General features: G+C 41.7%; 1 protein-coding gene across 1 annotated transcript in view; it reads left to right on the top strand.

The window, feature by feature from the left end:
• The window catches only part of LRP4 (LDL receptor related protein 4), a gene marked incomplete at both ends in the record, with an annotated part of 81,826 nt that overhangs the window by 28,990 nt on the left and 33,804 nt on the right, over nucleotides 1-19,032 (top strand). Inside the window, one exon of the mRNA XM_080344929.1 lies at nucleotides 12,016-12,162. Within this exon, the coding sequence (XP_080201055.1) occupies nucleotides 12,016-12,162 (147 nt within the window). The remainder of the gene's footprint in view (nucleotides 1-12,015; nucleotides 12,163-19,032) is intronic.

Here is a 19,032-nt window from a genome sequence, read left to right as displayed (position 1 = left end):
ACTCTGCTGCTTTTGATGACTTTTGCAGGTGGATTGCAGCTCTGTGCTTTTGTGATCTACTGCCACCAAAACCCAAGTTAGCTAGTTTAAAGCTGACTGGAGTACATTGACGATGCACTTTAGGGACAGAAGCGATTCAGACAAACCTTTCACAAAGCACTGTAGCAACTGAGAGCAGGGATCTGTTCTGAGGGACTTGGTGAGAGCTGGCTTTGCCCAGATTCTTTCTTCTGAAGGCTCTAAGTAGCAGCATTTGATTAAAGTGGTGGTTTGCCTTCAGGGAAGTAGGTGCACTTTGCTTGTCTGAAACTTAAAAAACATGGGTATCGATCTCATAGTTGCCCCAAGTTTATATATCAACTACTATCACAGAAATATCCTCCAAGATGCATATGCATCAAAGCTGCTTAGGGTTTTCCTTTTGCGTCATTCCTCTTATTCTCCAACAAGTATCAATAGGGTTCTTATGTGCCTCTTTCATTTTGATTCCTCATTTTAATTTATTTTCAGAAGAGAAGGATGAGAGAAAACCCGCTGTCTATTAAGTAGTGGAAAAGATAAAGGAAAGCTTATGGAAGTTAAAATACCAAACTGGTTACAAACTGGCTTAAGGAGAGAAGCCAGAGAGTGGTAGTCAATGGTGCGAAGTCTAGTTGGAGACCAGTATCTAGTGGAGTACCTCAGGGGTCAGTACTGGGGCCAGTATTATTCAATATATTCATTAACGACTTAGACGAGGGAATAGAGTGCACTATCAGCAAGTTTGCTGATGACACTAAGCTGGGAGGAGTGGCTGACACGCCAGAAGGCTGTGCTGCCATCCAGCGAGACCTAGACAGGCTGGAGAGTTGGGCGGGGAATAACCTAATGAAATTTAACAAGGAAAAGTGTAGAGTCCTGCATCTGGGCAGGAACAACCCCAGGTTCCAGTATCGGTTGGGAAATTACATATTAGAGAGCAGTGTAGGGGAAAGGGACCTGGGGGTCCTGGTGAACAACAGGATGACCATGAGCCAGCACTGTGCCCTTGTGGCCAGGAAGGCCAATGGCATCCTGGGATGTATTAGAAGGGGGGTGGTTAGTAGATCAAGAGAGGTCCTCCTTCCCCTCTACTCTGCCCTGGTGAGACCCCATCTGGAATATTGTGTCCAGTTCTGGGCCCCTCAGTTCAAGAAGGACAAGGAACTGCTGGAGAGGGTCCAGCGTAGGGCAACCAAGATGATTAAGGGAGTGGAGCACCTCCCTTATGAGGAAAGGCTGAGGGAGCTGGGTCTCTTTAGTTTGGAGAAGAGGAGACTGAGGGGTGACCTTATTAATGTTTATAAATATATAAAAGGTGAGTGCCATGAGGATGGAGCCAGGCTCTTCTCGTTGGCAAACAATGATAGGACAAGGGGCAATGGGATCAAGCTGGAACACAAGAGGTTCCACTTAAATTTGAGAAGAAACTTCTTCTCAGTAAGGGTGACAGAGCACTGGAACAGGCTGCCCAGGGGGGTTGTGGAGTCTCCTTCTCTGGAGACATTCAAGACCCACCTGGACATGTTCCTGTGCAACCTCACTTAGGCGTTCCTGCTCCAGCAGGGGGATTGGACTAGATGATCTTTTGAGGTCCCTTCCAATCCAGAACATACTGTGATACTGTGATACTGTGATACCAATGTTTTCTGTCCTGTAACTGGGAAAACAAACTGCAGTGTTTCCCTAGTCCTGATCAGTGTCTGTAGCCTATCTCCATGAACTTTGATACAGTAGAAGGGTTTCTGACTGCTAAGTGAGCTTCCTTCTCGAGAACTGTCATGATAGTGAAGCTCTTCAGTGACTGAAGTAGGTGAAATACATCAGAAGTACCTTTTCCCTATGGATTATCTTTTCAAAATAGCAGGCTGCTTCTCTAGCTGGCACTTAGCAATTGTCTAGTATTGTGAAAGTCTCCTGGTAACGTTTCTGCTGTTGTGCTACTATTTTCTAAATTTTAGTGTCTACTGTACTGTGTGATTCATCATAAATGAGCAGCAAATTATTCACAACCCTTACAGGACAGGAAAGGGTAGAGGTGGTTAGTATGTGGTTTTAAAAAAAAATACAGTGAAAGAAATGGAAAGTTATGTGTCTCATGTTGGTGAGGTGACTAATTCTTGCAAAGCATGATGTAGGCTTAAGGGTAGTATTTTAAAATGTCTAGCATGCGTGTATTCTGAAAGGGTTTGAGTCACGTAGTTCTGCCTGCCAGGCCCTGGTGGTCCAGCTAAACATTCCCGCACTGTTTTAGAGCAGATGATGGTATTTCTGAATGATGTTATGCAGCAGTAACCTTTTATTATTCTGTCCATTTCTGAGGAGTATTTCATTTCTGTTTAATGTGCCTGAGTGGAATGGTCCTGCATGACAAGTAATTTAGTGCTGTGGTTGAGCACTTTATATCTGTCCTGTGGAGATTCTTCATTGTAGTTCTCTATTGACATGCAGTTGCACAGGAGCTTGCAGCTATGTAAGGAGATGCCGCTCCAGGCTAACATCAGCAATGTGTGTTTCTCGATGGCATCCTTCAGGTATCTCTCTGTATTTCATAATACAAAATGCTCGCTGTGTAGAGAAAATCTACAGATAATGAAGTGCGAAGGCCAAAGGGATACTTTTAACAGTAACGAAATATCACAAGGTGGGAAGCACAATGCTCTTGCTTCTTGGAATCCAAGTTTATATGTAGGGAAAATGAATTAGTCCACAGAGAAAATGTAAATGTAATACATGGGTTGAAAGGATTTAGGAGCTGAATCTCTTCCATTAAAAAAGGGCCTTGGAGGTGAGAAGCAGAATATCAGAGATGGAATACTGCAGCTCATGACTTTCTGTGGTCCTTGTTCTAACACAAATCTGTGAAGGTGAAAACAGATGTTCCCACCATCTAATGGTTTTGAGCACACTTGTGGAGAGAATGGGAGAACCATCATATTGAACTGTGATCTTTTGAAAGGCTCACAGCCCTTTTTAAAAGGTGTCTATTTGTATTGGCATTGTACATGACACCTGAAGCAGGCTGATACAGTGCTTGATTTCATGGATGGCAGTATGTGGAGCAACAGAGCAAAACCTGCATTTTTTACTCATCCAACAGCAGTAAATGTTTGAGGGAACCTTTAGTTAGGGAAAGTGGCACATTTGCCATTTAATGGCAAGCAAATATGCAAAAAGCGCCACAGTACGGTCACATTTCAGCCAAAAGATTTGTAAACTAGATTAAAGATGTTTTACCATGTTTATTCAGAGTACTTATGGTGTTACCAGGAAAGAGCTGCATATGAATATGAAGAGAGGGCTGAGGGGAGAAGTCATTCAGATACGACTTTCTGCTGTCTGGCTTTGCCTGACAGAATTCCTGAGTTGTTTGGAAATAGTTGATGTCTACCTGATACTTCTTGCCTGCCTTTGGGCAAGGACTTTGGACTGAAATGTTGATGTGTTTAATGTGCTGTGGTGGTTGAAAGGTTCCTGTTTTTATACTGGGACTTAATGAGTTGTCCACCATGAACTATTTCCATAGGCAACTCAGAGTTGCTCAAGAAACAGGATAATAAAAAACCTATTTAGAAAAAAAAAAAGCACAGAGTTGATGGTCATTGCCTTTTGTCAGATTTCAAGAACTAAATAGTCAGCAGAGGAAAAAAATGCCATGTTGGTTCAGTCTTCAAACAGAAGCTCTTTGAAGTCTTGAGGGAGCAGAGTGCCATAACACACCTTTGATAAATATTTTGTTGCTGTGGTTAGAATATGTTGTTTAGTTTCCCTATATCAGCCTCAGTGTGGAACTCAGTCTTACACCCAAGTTCTGCACAGGGAGAAAGTTGCTTCCTTCGTGATATGACACTTACGCATATTTAGACTAACGCAGTTTTTGGCTGCCATATTGTGTCATAACATAAACCATTGGCTAGCTTGTCTTTTATTATTCTCCAGGCATTGCTGCATCCCAGATTTTTCTTTTCATTTGAGTCTCTGTTTCAAATTATTTTCCACCAGATGCACTAGCTTTTGAATTTTTTTTAAAAGGTTGAATCTTAATTTCCTGCCCATAGTTTTAATCTTCTGAGGTCTCTTCTATATTATTTCTTTTTCCTCTGTTGTATTTGTAGAATATTTTGTATTTTGCTATCATTTGCAAGCACCTTTAACGTGTTCCTTATTCTCTCTTCCAGATCATTAATGAAGTTATTTAATGAGACTGGATCTAATGCTGATCCTTATGATACCTGCTAGCTGTCTCTACCCCCTGCAGCTTGACTTGCTGCCATTTCTCATTATCTTTTGTTTATGATCCTTCAGCTGATTCTTTTTTTTTTTTAATCTGTGTGTGCTGGTAGCCAAGCCAATTTGAATTAGTTTTTGAGTATGATTTTGTGGCCATAATACTTCAGCTACACCTTCTATTCAAAGACTCTAGATACATAGAAACACTCATTAAATATTAAACTGTACTACACTGTTCTGACATAGTAGCAGTATCCCCACTTCTAGAAGGGGAAAAGTAATTTTGTCAAATGCTGTAAGAGGTACGGATGGAGTTAGGACGAGTATCTAGAGACCTTCGTTATAGTAGTGTTTTTATTGCAAGGTGCTTGTTTATGACTTGAAGGATTTGGGAGAAGGAACTGTAACAATTGCTTCTTGATCCTTTAGTCTTTTTATGTTAAAGTCAAATCCTTCTTCAGTATTTCTTTTCCAATACTTGTTTCCATAAATGCCTTCCCATTCCCTGGGTGCAGTGGGGTTGGTAGTCTGTCCTTCTGTGTGTCAGAATTGGGCCTCACAAACTCAAACATGTTTTAAAGGCCTCATATCTCTTGACCCATGTGAAATTTGTGAAAATATGGCTTCTGTTCCTGTCTCATTCTACCTCATGCATACACCCATTGCTCCAAACACTACCTCTGTTTGTGCTTTTGTTGTGTCCCTTATTTTCTTTAGGTCTCAATTAGCAGGTGCCCTGTGAAATTTCTCTTCCTTATGCTTTCTATTCCCTGTGGTCATATCAAGTATGACGTTTTCAGGTCTTACCTGCACAGTTGTGCAGTTTAATATGAGTGCTGAAGGGCTGTTGTGCTTGATAGCGTGCCTCTCCATAAAACTTTGTTCAGCCACATGCTTAGTTGAGAAACAGCTGGTTCGGGAATGAGGTATCCCTGCTTTTGCTATTTGAGAGGAGAACCTCTAAGCCTGGAAAACTTTAATCCTTACTTGTAAATTGCCAAAGTAGACACAATACACAATTACAAAAAAGCTGTAATGTCTTCAATCTCTCTTCCCAGTTTAATATTTTTGTTTCTCCCCCCCCCCCCCCCTTTTTTAATTACTAGTATTTTTAAAAACTTACTGCTATCATGTTCTTCCTCAAACAAAACTGAAACAGTTCTTTTTAAAGCTTTGAAAACTTTTGTGTTGCTTTTCCTAATGAGGTTTATTTTACTATAGGCAGGCATCAAATACTTAGAGAGCGTGTGGGTACCCAGTCAGAACTGCTTCAGGTACTTCCATAATGGGAGTAAAACATGGAAAAACCCTGTTGGCTTTTATCAGTGTGTGGTGCCCTTTCTGATATCAGACTGTTGTGCTGCAATGTTGCTTTTGCTGTGTGCGCCAGCAGAGCTCGAGGCTTAAACAATGGCCAGCAAATCCCTCTTCTAAAGCTGGATTAACTGTCCTTTCCTTCAGTGGGAACTCCTGTTTGGGTAAGAGAGAAGAATCCAAAATTTTCATTTTCCCTCCAGATAGACAAGCAAAGAAAGCTGAGCTGCTTTGCTATGGAAACACTTAAGGAGGTGCTGCATGAAGAAGGAAAATGTATAAACTGAACTATGTTCAAGGCCACCTGCAATGTCCGAGGTCTGCCCTCATCAAGGTGTGTGTGTGGTGGGAATGCAAAAGTGAGTCTGACCTGGAAGTGCAGGAACAGAGAAAATGGTACCTGACCCAGGCCTTCTAACAACAGGTGTGCAAGGTGTTAAAGAGGCTGTTAAAGGCTGTGCTACAGAATTCACCAATTTTAAGCCCAAATAAACAATCAGATGCTCATAGGTTCTTAGAATTCAGAGTACAAAGTGAAGTGCATCTATTGAAGCCAGTGCAAAATATTCTGCTGCTTAGTCCAAATTTGTTCAAAAAATGCTTCTGGTGATGCCTTTCCACACTTTGCCTTGGGGGGTGGGGGGTGGGAGGGTGGAAATCACAGCCTTATGCCCATTACTAGTAGGACTTTCATTCTCTAATTTTCCTTTTCATTCCATTGTTCATATTCCAGTTCTTTTACAGAGTCTTGGATTTTTTTCCTCTTTCTCACTGTAACTGTTACATAGTTGTACTGTATTTTCACACCTCTTCAATATTGACTTACACCTTCTGTCCTCTGCCAGGGATTTTTATATGGTAGTATTAAAATTAGAAGAGCTAGTACTCTCATGCTTTTTGTTGTGTCTCTTGTAGTAATGAGGTTGCAGAAAGATCTCTGCCTTCCACTGAAGGTCTTCTGTAGGCCATGAAATGCAGAGTGAGGTGCCTGTCCATGGAGGGGAAGGAGCTCAGATCCATATGTTACTGAGTCCTGGACCAAAGGAGTGATTTTTCTTTCCAGAGGCTTCTGATGCTGGACTGGAGAGTCTGCAACTGTAAATCATGCCAAATATTTTAATTGTTTTGGATTTTCTAAACCTGATGGTATTATTTTCCTTGCAGTGTAGAAGAACTAAATGGATACTTAGTTATGGTACATGCAGAACTGCAGGATGGCACGAGCAAACTGATTGCTGTGAATTTAGTACTACTACTTTAAAAAAAATAACAGTAAGAATTTATGTGTTAGGATGAAGGGGAAAAGATGCAACTCATGGGGTGGCGTGAAGTGGAAGAGTCTCTTATGTAGTCAGTTCTTGGTACCTGGAAAGAAAGAAAATGTGGAAAGGCAGCATGGTGTTGACCATAGATGCTGGGATCTTTGGCAGTTGTTCATTCAGTATTCTTGATAAACATCCATTTGAGGAAACTTCAACAATGTTACAGGACTGTGAGAAAATCCTGCTATGGCTAGAATGCTGCCAGGGCCTGACAGAGCTGATGGACCCTGAAGAGCAGGAGCATGTCCATCTCAACATAAGAAAGACATTTTTATTTTTTTTTACTGTAAGAACAATCATTTACTGGAACTACCTCCCCAGGAACATGATTGAGTCCTCATCGCTGGAGGTGTTCAAGACATGATTGGACAGGTTGCTAGCTAATCTCATCTAGGCTCCCTTCCCCACAAAATGTTGGGCCAGACAGTCTTTTGAGGTCCCTTCCAACCTGGGCTGTTACACGTTTCCATGTTGAAGCAGCAGCCTGTGCAAGATTGAATTGCTACAGAATAGTGGTAAGAGCTGCCATCTGTCATTAATTTTACTGAAAGTAGAATTAGCATCTCTGCCTTTGGAAAAAAAGCATGCCATCAGGACTTCAAAGAAACAGTGTTTTCACTCTCCCCTAGAAATCTGCTGTCCCTAAGAAAACAAAGGCTACAGGGTTCATTTTGGTAATTATTCTGTCTACTTAAGCTTTCTTTTTAATGTCTGTATTTCTCTGAATCTGTGGCACCATGGCAAATACAGGGCCGTTATGGAACAGCTCTGAGGGTTGCAAGTGACCTCATCAGCAAATGAAGCTTTTGTATATTAGGTTTTTCTTTATGGGCTATATTATTTGGCCTAATGAGGAGTTGGGGGGGGAGGGAAGCAGAGTAGCAACTTATTGTTTAAGCAAGCCTGCCTACCCCCCCAAAAAAGGATGTGCAGATATAACAGGATTATTATTGTCTTTTGCTTTTCAGACAGCAATGACGTAACTGTTTTGCTAACTTTAGACAAAATTACAAAGATCCTAACTATCTTTTTCAGGACGAGAGAGGGGGAGAAAAAGCCCCACCCTCCCTGAGGAGCCGTTTCATTTGTCAGATAAACATGAAAATGGGGAGGGTATTCGGAAGGAATCTGAAGAAACTGAGCACACTGTGCTAAATTTAAGGTGATGGCAGATGTTCAGTATGAGGCCTGTGTTTAGACTGGCTTCCTGTTTTTAAAATCTGGAGGCTGTTTGTATAATACTTTGCTGTGAAAACTGTTTGGTTACTGAATCCTGCTGCTATCACATCCAGAAGGAGCCAAACTACAAACAGTGAAGATGATTTTTTTTGGTTGCTTGTAGACATGGACTAGTGAGAGACTAGAAAATTTGTGTGGTGCTCACATGAGTTATTGAGAGAAGGCAGGGAAGTTGAATGATGTCAGCTCAGCACCTGGCAATGCCTCTGGCTAGCTTTTGTGTATTGTTTTGTGTATATTGCTTTGTTTAAATATTTTGGTTTTTTGCCTCCTGCACAAGTGAAATGATTTTTGAAAGTAGAGGGTTGGTAAAATGTCCAAGCCTGCAGCGTGATGAAAAGTTTTAGGAAAATGTTTGTTATATGTAAGACCAGAAGTAGACCTCCTTGTTTCTGCTCCAAAAGAATAGGCGGGAGTGTAAGTAGATACATCTGCTTTGATTGTTGGTCCAGTTGCCTGAATGGTAAATGCTGATTTCCGTCCTGTTCCTGGACCCCTGACTAGCTGGGACTGAAACGTGACACTGGAGGTTTATGTTCCACTCTAATGCGCGCTTGGTCAGTCTTCCGTCTCACGCTCCCTGTGTCTAATGAGAGCTCGACGTTAAAGAGTAAGTCTTCCATTGAGCTTCTCACACCAAATGCACGGCTTCCGCTTGTCCGTGAGGGAGCTGGAGAACACATGCTTCTCATCTTTATCCTTCCTGGCCCTCTACTATTACAGATACAGTTACGAGGTAATGTCACTGGAACTCTGAGCACTGGGAAGTAGTCATGGGACACCAAGGGTGAAATACTATCTGCATTGAAATAATGGAGAAAATGCCTGCTGTCTGTAAGGGGTCCCAGGTTTCATTCAACTTTTTTTTTTTTTTAAATTGTTTAATTGGATAAAGACTATTCATCCAGGATTGGTTCTTCTGATACTGTTTATAGGGTGGAATTAGTGTGCTCTCTGAACAACAATGTGCTTTACTTGTACAAGTGTAAGACTGGGGCAAATCATGGTTTATAAAATGCATTGTTGTAACGACTAAAAGGTTATTAACCCCTGAAAGTCACAAATTTCAAAGCATTAGAATCACAAAGGTCTTAATTTGGCTAGTTAAGCAAAGTATGCTTACATAATAGTAGTACAGATACAGGCTAGCGCACATGAGAGAGTTTTGGTATCTGGGTCGTAATGTGTCCTTCAGCTTCTGACAGTTTCTATAGCATGGTAAAAACATAAGCCAGAGATGGTTGAACATAGGTTTAATGAGGTGAGAAGAAGAGATTTAATATGTGTGTGTGTATATATATATATATGTATATAACCTGATATTAGTAGCAACTTTTGAAGATAACTGTGTGTTTGACAGTGCAGCAGATTAAGTTGCAGTTTGCAGATTGGGACAGCTGCACTAATTCTTTTTCTGCTGTTGCAGAGCTGTACCTCCATGCCAATATTGAGGAGTTAAAATAGCTTGCTTCTTTTCCCAACTCTCTCATTTGTACTTTTCTGGAAACAAATTACTGATTATATTCCCTTAGTTTAAGAATTGGTTGCCTTGATGTTTGATACTTCCCTGTTGCTGAAGCTACCCTAAGACATGGTTGGACCCTGAGCAAGGCAGAGCCAGTCACTATTACTCTCGTACTTGTCCTTTTCTAGGGTAAAGAGGGTGATGATCATCTTGGTGTACTCCAACAGGAAGGGATATTGGAGCTAAAAGTATTTGGGATAAGTGCTTTGGGGTGCTGTTGAGGAAAATGGTAGAAAAATTGCTATGGAAAAAGTCTTTTAAACAGCAACTACCTTGAGTACAATATACAGCTAGTTCCGCCTTTCTGCATGGGGGTTCGCAACCACAGAAAGTGATTTGTCCTGAATTTCCTGTGCTGCCAGTATGAAGGTGTCTGTCTGATTTTTTGGGGGAGGTTTGTGGTTCGTCTGGTTTTCCTTATGTTTATTTCTAATAGATATGTTGCAGAGATGAAGCATTGCTTTTCCTTAGAGATATTGCTAGCTTTTTTTGCCTTCTGACTCTACATCATGCACTTGCTGTCTTTTTAAGTCAGCCTTCGCCCTGGCCACACCTGGTAAATCCTTTGAGGATCTGACCACTCTGTTCCCTTTCATTTGCCTTCTTTCAGTTCCTTATTCACCTTATTCTTCCTGCCTCTATCCCTTGTTACGCCAGATATTGGTCACATTCTCTGGCATCTACATTAGTGCCTTGAAATGTACTTTTTCTACTAGACCTTTTAAAGATAACTTGTAGTGGAGATGAGGGAAAGAATAAAAAGCTCATTGCAGCCGTGACAGTCTGTGCAGGGAGTATGACAACCGGTTCAGTTGTCCCAGTTCAGCAGCTTGTGGATGTGCTTGGAAAACAGTTTGTAGCAAGGCCTTGCAACCTGCAGGGCAGCAATGGGAGCCTGCAGCTGAGACTGGCAAAAACCTTGTCAGCCAGTTTTGTTGCAGAAGAAACTTGTCATGGAGTTCTTCCACAAGGAAGAAGTGCATCCCCTCTAAACTTAAATCTCAGCTTAGCTTGGACAAGTGGGTATTTTCACTGATGGGAATTCTGCTGAGGGGAGAGAGCTTGCAGAACAGTTCCATAAAGTTTTGCAGAAACTGCTTTTCTCAATTAGAATGGAGAATAATGACATTATGAGGCTTTTTTTTTTTTTCTTTCTTTCTTTAGGATTTTGTGGTTAGGTTCCTACAGATCATGTGTCGTCACAGATATACTGGGTGTAACAGATGAGATCAAAAAGTCTGCAAATAGTTCAGGTTATTTATAACTACCACTTGGGGCAAGTATCTCTCTGTACTTTTCTTATGATCTATTGTTTAATCTGAGAGCTTAAGATTTGTTTGAATTGCAGAAAGAAGGAGCCATGAGAAAAGAATCCAGTCACAGACTAGCCTGAGGGGTTGTTGCTTGATAGAATAATCATTTGTTTAACAGTGATATTGATTATATAGATTGTCTAGATAATGTCAGACAGAAGTTCAGGCATGACCTTTTCCATTGTGAGAGGTGGGCTGTAGCCTGTTCTCTCTCAAGGCAGAGATGTATTAAGAGTCTGTGTGGGATATCCTCATAAATAGTTGCATATGCACAGGGGTGAGAGTCAGAGTTGTGCAGAGTTTTGTTTTGTAGCTAGGAGAGGGGAGAAAAGGTTGGGAGCTTCTTAAGCTAACTTTAAGGCTTGAAAAAAAATGTTCTTATCAGATTATGTATCGACATTTAGACTGCATTTTCTTTTGGTCAGTTTGTAGAGTTGAAAATCATCTTTTTTTTTGTTTTCATGGGTGTCAGTTATGCACAGGATACTGTGACAGTTTAATCTCTACAAACAAATATGAAGGATTTTTTTTTTTCTTTCACTGGAGCCTGAAATGTCTAAAGCAGAGACATGTAAAAGGTTTGCATCTAGAAAGTGCAGGGTCTGGAAAAGATCCCTGATAACTTTCCGAAGTAGTATCTTAGCTATTCCTTCCAGTGTGGTGTCAGAACTCAGTGGGGCAGCAGCAGCACTGTGCTCTAGGAGAAGACTGAGTTTGTGGAATGAAGAGTGTGTTGTGATACCTGGGATTTCTTGAATTCAACTGTGACGACTGCCAAGTTATTTTTCCACTGATTCCCAAATCTCTTCTTGCCAGGTGGCTATTTGCTCTTGCCTTTGAATAGCCCCATTCCAGGCAACTGTGCATAGTACTTGATTTCCTGTTTCAGTGATGCAAGGAGGCTGAATGTTTTCCTTTGCAGTGGAGTATTTGTTCGCACATGTAGCGTGTACATGGAGAAAAACTGTGATGTCAATTTGTGTTCAATGCAGTTAGCCTAAAATAGACAGATCTCTTCAAAATATCTTTTTTGTTGTTGTTGTTTCCTTTATAGGTATTTCAAGTAGCACCGAATGCTCCTGTGGACGTAATCATTTTACATGTGCCGTCAGTGCTTTTGGTGAATGCACGTGCATCCCTGCTCAGTGGCAATGTGATGGAGACAATGACTGTGGGGACCACAGTGATGAAGATGGCTGCAGTAAGAATACCATTCTTGACTGTGTTTGTGAAAACTGAATGCCTTAGCAGATGCTTCTCTGTTTTACGGGCACATCCGAGTTTTTGTATGACAAATGTTTAAGACTGTAGATGACATACTTCTGACTGACCCCAGCACTCAGAGTCTAAACAGAGCCTGTGTCCACTTACACAAAGCACAGTGAAAGCCCAGCTCTGCCTGTTGCAGCTGTTTTTAGGTGGCTTTTGGACGTGACTGTTTTGGAGGGAGAGGAGGGACAGGGAGAAGCACCACTTTTTCCCTACCCTTGCAAAAGCGCTATCTGTGAACTAAATTGTATGGTTTTGCTATAAATATTAATGCCAAATAAACAAGCAGTGTGAAGGAGTGAATTGAGTATGTCTGCCCTCTTAAGTAACATTCTAGTTTCTGTCCTGGCTGCCCCATGAAAGGCGGGAAAGGTGAGCACTGTAATCAACGTCTGTGGATCTTGGGATCTACTGAGAGAAGTTACCTTGCAGCTACTGTGTCTCTGCATAGTGTCAACATCTGTGTATCAGAGCCCAGCTAGGTGAGAACTGATAAGAAGTGTCTCTCTTAGTGAGTTTAGCACGATACAGATGAATAGAGAAAACCTTTTTCCCTAGAGCCACAAGCAAGTTGCTTTCTTACCTCATCGCTTTGGATTCCACAGACGGTGGTAGGATTGAAGGGTGGAAAAAAAAAAGGCCCAGTTTCATGGAAGTGCTTTCCTGAAAGTTTCCCTAGAGCTGAAGATTTAAGGCTCTTGTCAATGAACATGATTGATGGATTTATCTTCCTCTGTTGGATATTTCTCTAGCCTTCGCTGGTTTCCACTGTTGACTTCTTTAAGGAAAGGAGCTTTCCTCATCTTTGAAATATTGTTTTGGAGAATCTCTTCTTCCTTAAGTGTGGGAAATCTCAACCCAGCTTTGTGAAAATTTGTTTCCTTCTTAATTCTGTTTCTTTTAATTTTGCAAATAGTGAGCAACATGGAAGACCTTGGGTGAAAAATGGGGTTTTAAAGAATAAGTTACCTGCAAGCTGAGGTGGTCAGTGTTTGGTTTAAAGATGTTTAGTGAAAGGGTTATTGAGCAAGGAAGTGACCTTAACTGGAGAAATCAAAGAAAGTGGGAGGAAAACCTGCATGTTTATGTCCAGTGAAGAAAAGTGTGAATTTGAGAACGTACCACGGTCAAGAAAGAGGAGATAAGGATCTGGGAACTGAAGAAGTAGTATTAAAATCTCAGAAGAGCAGGGGAGAGTAGGCTTGAGTCAACTGCACAGGCCTGAGAAAAGAGTAGTTGAGCAGGAATAAGGGACTATCCAATAAGGGCATATCCAATAACTAAACTGGTTTGGCTGGCTTCTTACTGACCGTAGAGGAAGACTATTATTTTGGGGGGTTGGGTGTTGTGGGTTTTGGTTTTTTGGGAGGATGTGTTTATAAGGGGAAGTCGTGCTTCACGAATCTCTTGGAACACCGTGAAAGAGTCAGTAACAACTTAGACAAGAGATACTTGTTGTTAATGTCTGTACTTGAACAAAATCAAGCATCAAATGTTTTTAAACTAAGCAGGCATGGTAAGATTGAGGCAGGAGAGATAAGACCTTTCGTAGGAACTCACAGGAAATGGTTCAAAGCTAAAAAGAGTTGCTTGTTGGTGCAGCGTGTACTTAAGCTGTGGCTCTCCTTGCGACAAAACACTGATTCTGAAATGTCAAACATTCTCAGAAAGCAATTTGGCATGTTTATGGATGTGGAATCCACTGAAGCCTGTTAAAGATGAATATGCCAGCTCTTGTTAGGGGAAGTCTTTGTATCACAAATAGAGGCAGATTTTGTCTTCTGAGGAAGAACCTCTAGTTGCATGCTATGTTCTTATACTCTTCTTTTGGGACCTGCTGTTGCATCGTGTCTCTCTTCATGGCCTGGGTGAGAGGAACCTTTTGGGCTTACACTGTAACCACAGCTTTACTATGTATCTCTAATATATTAAGGAAATCTGGCACGTATGGATTTGATTGGAAGCCGTGCAAACTGGAGGGTAGTAGTGAACTGTGATCAATCTGCTGATAGTCTCAGGTACTGGAGGCTGGGAAATATATAACATAGAGGCAGACAACCAAGTGAGGCAGAGAATGTAGGAACTGGGTTTGACTTCTGCCTTCTTTAATTTACAGGGAGGAATAAAACTGAAGCAAAGGGCGCACTCTAGAAAACAGCATATGTAAGATGGGATTGTCTAAACATCTCATTCAGAATACAACTTGTGCTGTAGGTCTCTGCAATTTAGTGAGAGCAGTAAGCTAGCATGTACAGAGAAGGACAGTAGATTTGACAAGATGGGAGGGCAAATAAAGAACCAAATTTATAAAGAGTAAAAAAGTGACTCGAGGTGAAGGAGTACAATATGAACTGCCTTTTGAAATATTGTGTCGTAGTAGAATAAATACAAAGAGAATAACTTTTTCAGCTGACAGCCAGAAACACTCTTGAATGCAACTGAGTGGAAAGAAGAAAGCAAAAATAAAAATTAAGTGATGGGGATAAGGACTCTCCTATAGAAATGTTAAATGCGCACACATGTGAGGTTGCAGTGGAGAGGTCCTAGGAACACTTATTCTATTAAGCCTGCTTATTATTGCTCATTATGAGTTCAGGTATATGATATTATTGTTAGCTTGTAAGAACTAGATTGGATCTACAGTGTAGGTTCATGGTAATTTTCTGTGCTATTTCCTATCTTGCTTAGTCATTATGGCACTGAAACTTTTTGCTAGAGCAGATGCTTGCTAAATCCCTTGTGAAGGTGTACCTATTTGTGATGTTAACTTTCCATTTGATCTGTTTGTCTGAGCCAACATAAAGAAGGCAGCAGGAGTGCGAGAGCGGGGGTGGGGTGTTGAGCCCCTTGGAACAGCAACTCCAACCTTAAATCAGTTTAAGCTTCTCACAAATCAGCACTGGTACTTGTATGTTGTACATGAGATGGTCAGTTCACAGATTTTCTTTCCTTCCCTGGCCATCTGTCTGTGACATGCATACAGTGTTCTGGATGGAGTGTGATTTTTGACAAATTCTCTGGTTTGAACTTATTTTTTATTTGTTGACTTATACCAGGTCTGAAATTGTTGAATTTCTTTTTAATACAAATATTGAGCTGTAGGTTTGGGTTGTCCTGATGAAGTCATCCTACAAGCACTAGATGTATTAAAGGCCTAGTTAAAATTTTAGTGAGATTCCTTAAAAACCATGGGGGTAGTCTTCATGCTGGGGTGATCCCAGTGGTTTGTTCTGACTCATGAACCAAAGGCTGTGCAACCACTTACATGAGGTCTTCTGAGACGCTAAAGCTGTCAGGATTCTTTATCAGCAATGTCTGAAAGTACAACTCTGAGTTTTAAAGACAAGAATTATAGTATCAAGTGGATGTCTTTGATCAGAAGAGCAAACAGGAGTGATTGCAAGGAATCCCTCATTTCCACTGGTCTGCTGTAAGCTAGTTTTACAGAGTTATAGGATTTTCTTTTTCTCCTGTGAATGTCCTAAATTTCCAGAGAAATAAAAGTGCAAACATGCTTTTTTTTAAGGTCTACTTTTCCTTTTGGCATCAGCTCATGTATGCCGTGTGCTGATAAAACAGCAAGAGTGAGTTTCTCAGTGGGTTCTGTCTACTTGGGGAAGGGAGAGGAGAATGGGTACACATTGGGCTGCTGGACTTCTAATGAAGGAAGAGAGTGAAACCCAGAGTGGGGGAGAAAGGTGAAAATTACTTTAGCAAGTCAAGATTCAGTCTTGCATCCATATCTATGTAGCACTACTTGAGTAGTTGGTTGGAGTTTACTAAATTCTGTATTAGGGCAATTTTCTAGACTTGAACTGGTAATCTGTCATTTCAGTTGAAGAATGACAGACAGCTTTTGAGAGAAATTCTTAAAATGCGATGTGTGGTGTTTTGTTGTTTGGGGGGGGAGTGGTGGTGGTGGTGTTTGTTTTTAATGTTCTGTTACAAACTATAAAACAAATTCTCACTTTTTGAGTCAGTTGAACTAAGTTTTTCCTGAACTGTTACCATTTTTGCACAGCCCAGACACTTTCCACCTGTATTGGTGTCTTTGCAATGTCTGTCTCTCCTGAGTGTTTTCCCATTGTTTTTGGGAGAGCCTTGCCTCTGCTTACCTGGCTGTGACAGGAACTGTTTTTCTTGCAGACCTGAAGCCCTGCTGTGATGGGAGCCAATTATTCCGTGACATGTTTGCTTCCTGCTCTGGCTCATGTTTACAAGCCAAAGTGCTGTAGTAATAGTAGTAATAAGCAACCTCCCAGCTGTCATGCCAGCTTCATAGACTTGCTCTGGTGTCAGCTCTCTGGCTTGCTGACAGTGTCTGGCTTGGGAGCCCTCGCTAAACACGCATAGAGTAGCTCAGCTGCCTTCCTTGTGCCAACAGAGGCGACTTTGGACCGTCCCTAACGAAAGCCGCGTGCAAGCGGAGGAATGGTTTTCATTCTGCCCTCCTGCATGGCGCTTTGAAGTCCAGCGTGGTGTGAATGAGTCTGACTTCCTGTGGCAAGGGTGAAAGGACGACTGAGTAAACTTGGCCTGAGGACTGATAAATAGTTTTGGTTTTCATAAGATATGCCAAATCCCGTCCTCACCGTCCCCCAGTAGAGCCTTCTTGCTCTGAATTTTGGACCTCTGTCTTACCTAATCAGTTTGTGAATGTGTAACTCCTTGAAACATGTTCTACAATACCTTTTCATTTAAAATGACTGAAGAACTCCTTTTACCTCAAAGATCATGGAAAGTGGTCTGTTGTTCCCATCTCATTGGGAAATTTAGACAGTTCCTGTTGAGCCACAACTCATTCAAGTCCAGGAGAGGTTCTCTTTCATGCCAGGAACAGAGCTATCAGTACAGCCTCCTTATCAGGCTCACAACAATTTTTTTTGAGGTGATGTGAGGATAAAAATCTCACAGGTCTTTTACTAAAATCGATGGAAACTTTAAAAGAATCATCTTCCCTCTGCCCTTCACGTAATCACTAGTCTTGAGCTCAGGTGCAAGAGCTCAGGTAAAGCTTCACTTCTAAACTTCAAGTTTTACTCACTAGCAACTCTTGAAAAGAGTTCAAGTTTCTCTTGAAAAGACACCAGTTCTGTAACTGGAACCATACTTTGTCATTTTATTTGGCTTCGAGTATGAGTGTGTGCTTTAAAAGGCATCAGAGTTAATGTAGTGCCCCTCGGGCAGAGCACTTGTGATCAAAGGGCTGTGAAAAATTGGGTGCCAATACTCTTCTTATTTTTTTTTTCTTCTTTTTACCAGCAACATACTTAAAGACAGTTCAGCAGTGCCATTGGAAACACTTCATGTTATTGTGGAACCAGATATTCCAAAATATAGTTATAAAAATGTAGTGTCTCCTCTTTCTTCCTGGGGGTGGACTAATGTCCTTTGTCCTCATTGCTTCTGGAGTTAGTGCCCACTGTGCTACAGATCTTGGCAAACAAATCTGTGTTTGTGGGTGTATGTGCTCATACACATGCATGAGTGTGGACATAGCTGGGGATCAGGCTGCAGTTGTCTCTAATGTAGATAGCATGATTTTTTTTTTCCTTTAGTTTGTATTTATTTTTTAAATTAACCTATCTTTCTTCACATGACCAAGAGTTTGCCTAATTAAACACAAGCAGTATTGTTCGAACCGCTGCGCTCCAGAGCTCTGAACACCAGTTGCTCGCTGTCTATGAGTACAAAGCAACCTGCTCACGACAGGCAACAGGGATAAAGTGTTCAAAGGACAGTGGGACGTGATTCAGTCCGCGTTTCACCTTATAAACTTCCCTTTTCCACCCCTCCCCACTCCCCCTTCCCCTCTGCTCAGCCATAAAAGAGCGCCGTGTGTAATAGGAGTTGTGAGAGGGGGAGGAATAGCAGACTTACGATAGACCTAGCTTTGCTGAAACCTTGGAAGATGTCCAGTGTGACCATGCAGAGGGATGAGCTCAGGGAAATGGCTGGAAGTTCAAAGGCCTTTTTGTGTTGCTCACTGTTGGTTAACAGATGCGCTGTCTTGGGCTGTTGCTGCCCAGCTTAGCTCTTCCACTGGCTCCCCGTCCTTGGGTTTGTTCCCCATCCTGCATCTCCGCTCTGCAGGGAGGTGGCCTGGTCCCTGTCTGTCTGGGAATTTGTCTGCCTTCAGCTCCATCCTAGGACTTGCCTTTGCTCATCATCTTTAAGGAAAGTGCTGTTTGTTTGCACGGATATGGAGAGATCGAGCTGGAGTTGAGCAGGAAAGAGAGGAATGAGACTTAACTGTGTTTACTGTTGCATTACTTTATCCTGCTATAAATGGTGAGAGAATGTTAGTGCAATCTATGATTCCTTACTCATCAGTGGAGACAGTGCCTACAAAGGGCTTGGAGGTCTCTTAGGCAGTGATAAAGTTCCTTCATTTTACAGGTTGGGGAAGTGAGGCTAAAGAGAGAGAACTGTCCCATGGTCACGCAAACATCACTATCAAGCTGTGAAGAGAATATAGGTGTTCTGTTTCCAGTCTTCTAGTGCTTGTCCAGCTTGTCCAGAGAGGTTTTCCTCAATCTCTGACAGCGAAAGGAGTTCCTGCTTCTTCATATCAAGGGAGGTGATTCTTCCCCTTTACTCAGCTCTCATGAGACCCCACCTGTAGTACTGTCTTCAGCTCTGGGGCCCCCAACATAAGAAAGACATGGACCTGTTGGGACAAGTCCAGAGGAGGGCCATGAAAGATGATCAGGGATAGAGCACCTCTCCTATGAGGTCAGGCTGAGACAGTTTGGGTTGTTCAGCCTGGAGAAGAGAAGGCTCCTGGGAGACCTTATAGCAG

The sequence above is a fragment of the Nesoenas mayeri genome, assembly GCF_963082525.1.
Source record: "Nesoenas mayeri genome assembly, chromosome: 5".
NCBI lineage: Eukaryota > Metazoa > Chordata > Aves > Columbiformes > Columbidae > Nesoenas > Nesoenas mayeri.
This window is presented reverse-complemented; position numbering and strand designations above follow the sequence as displayed.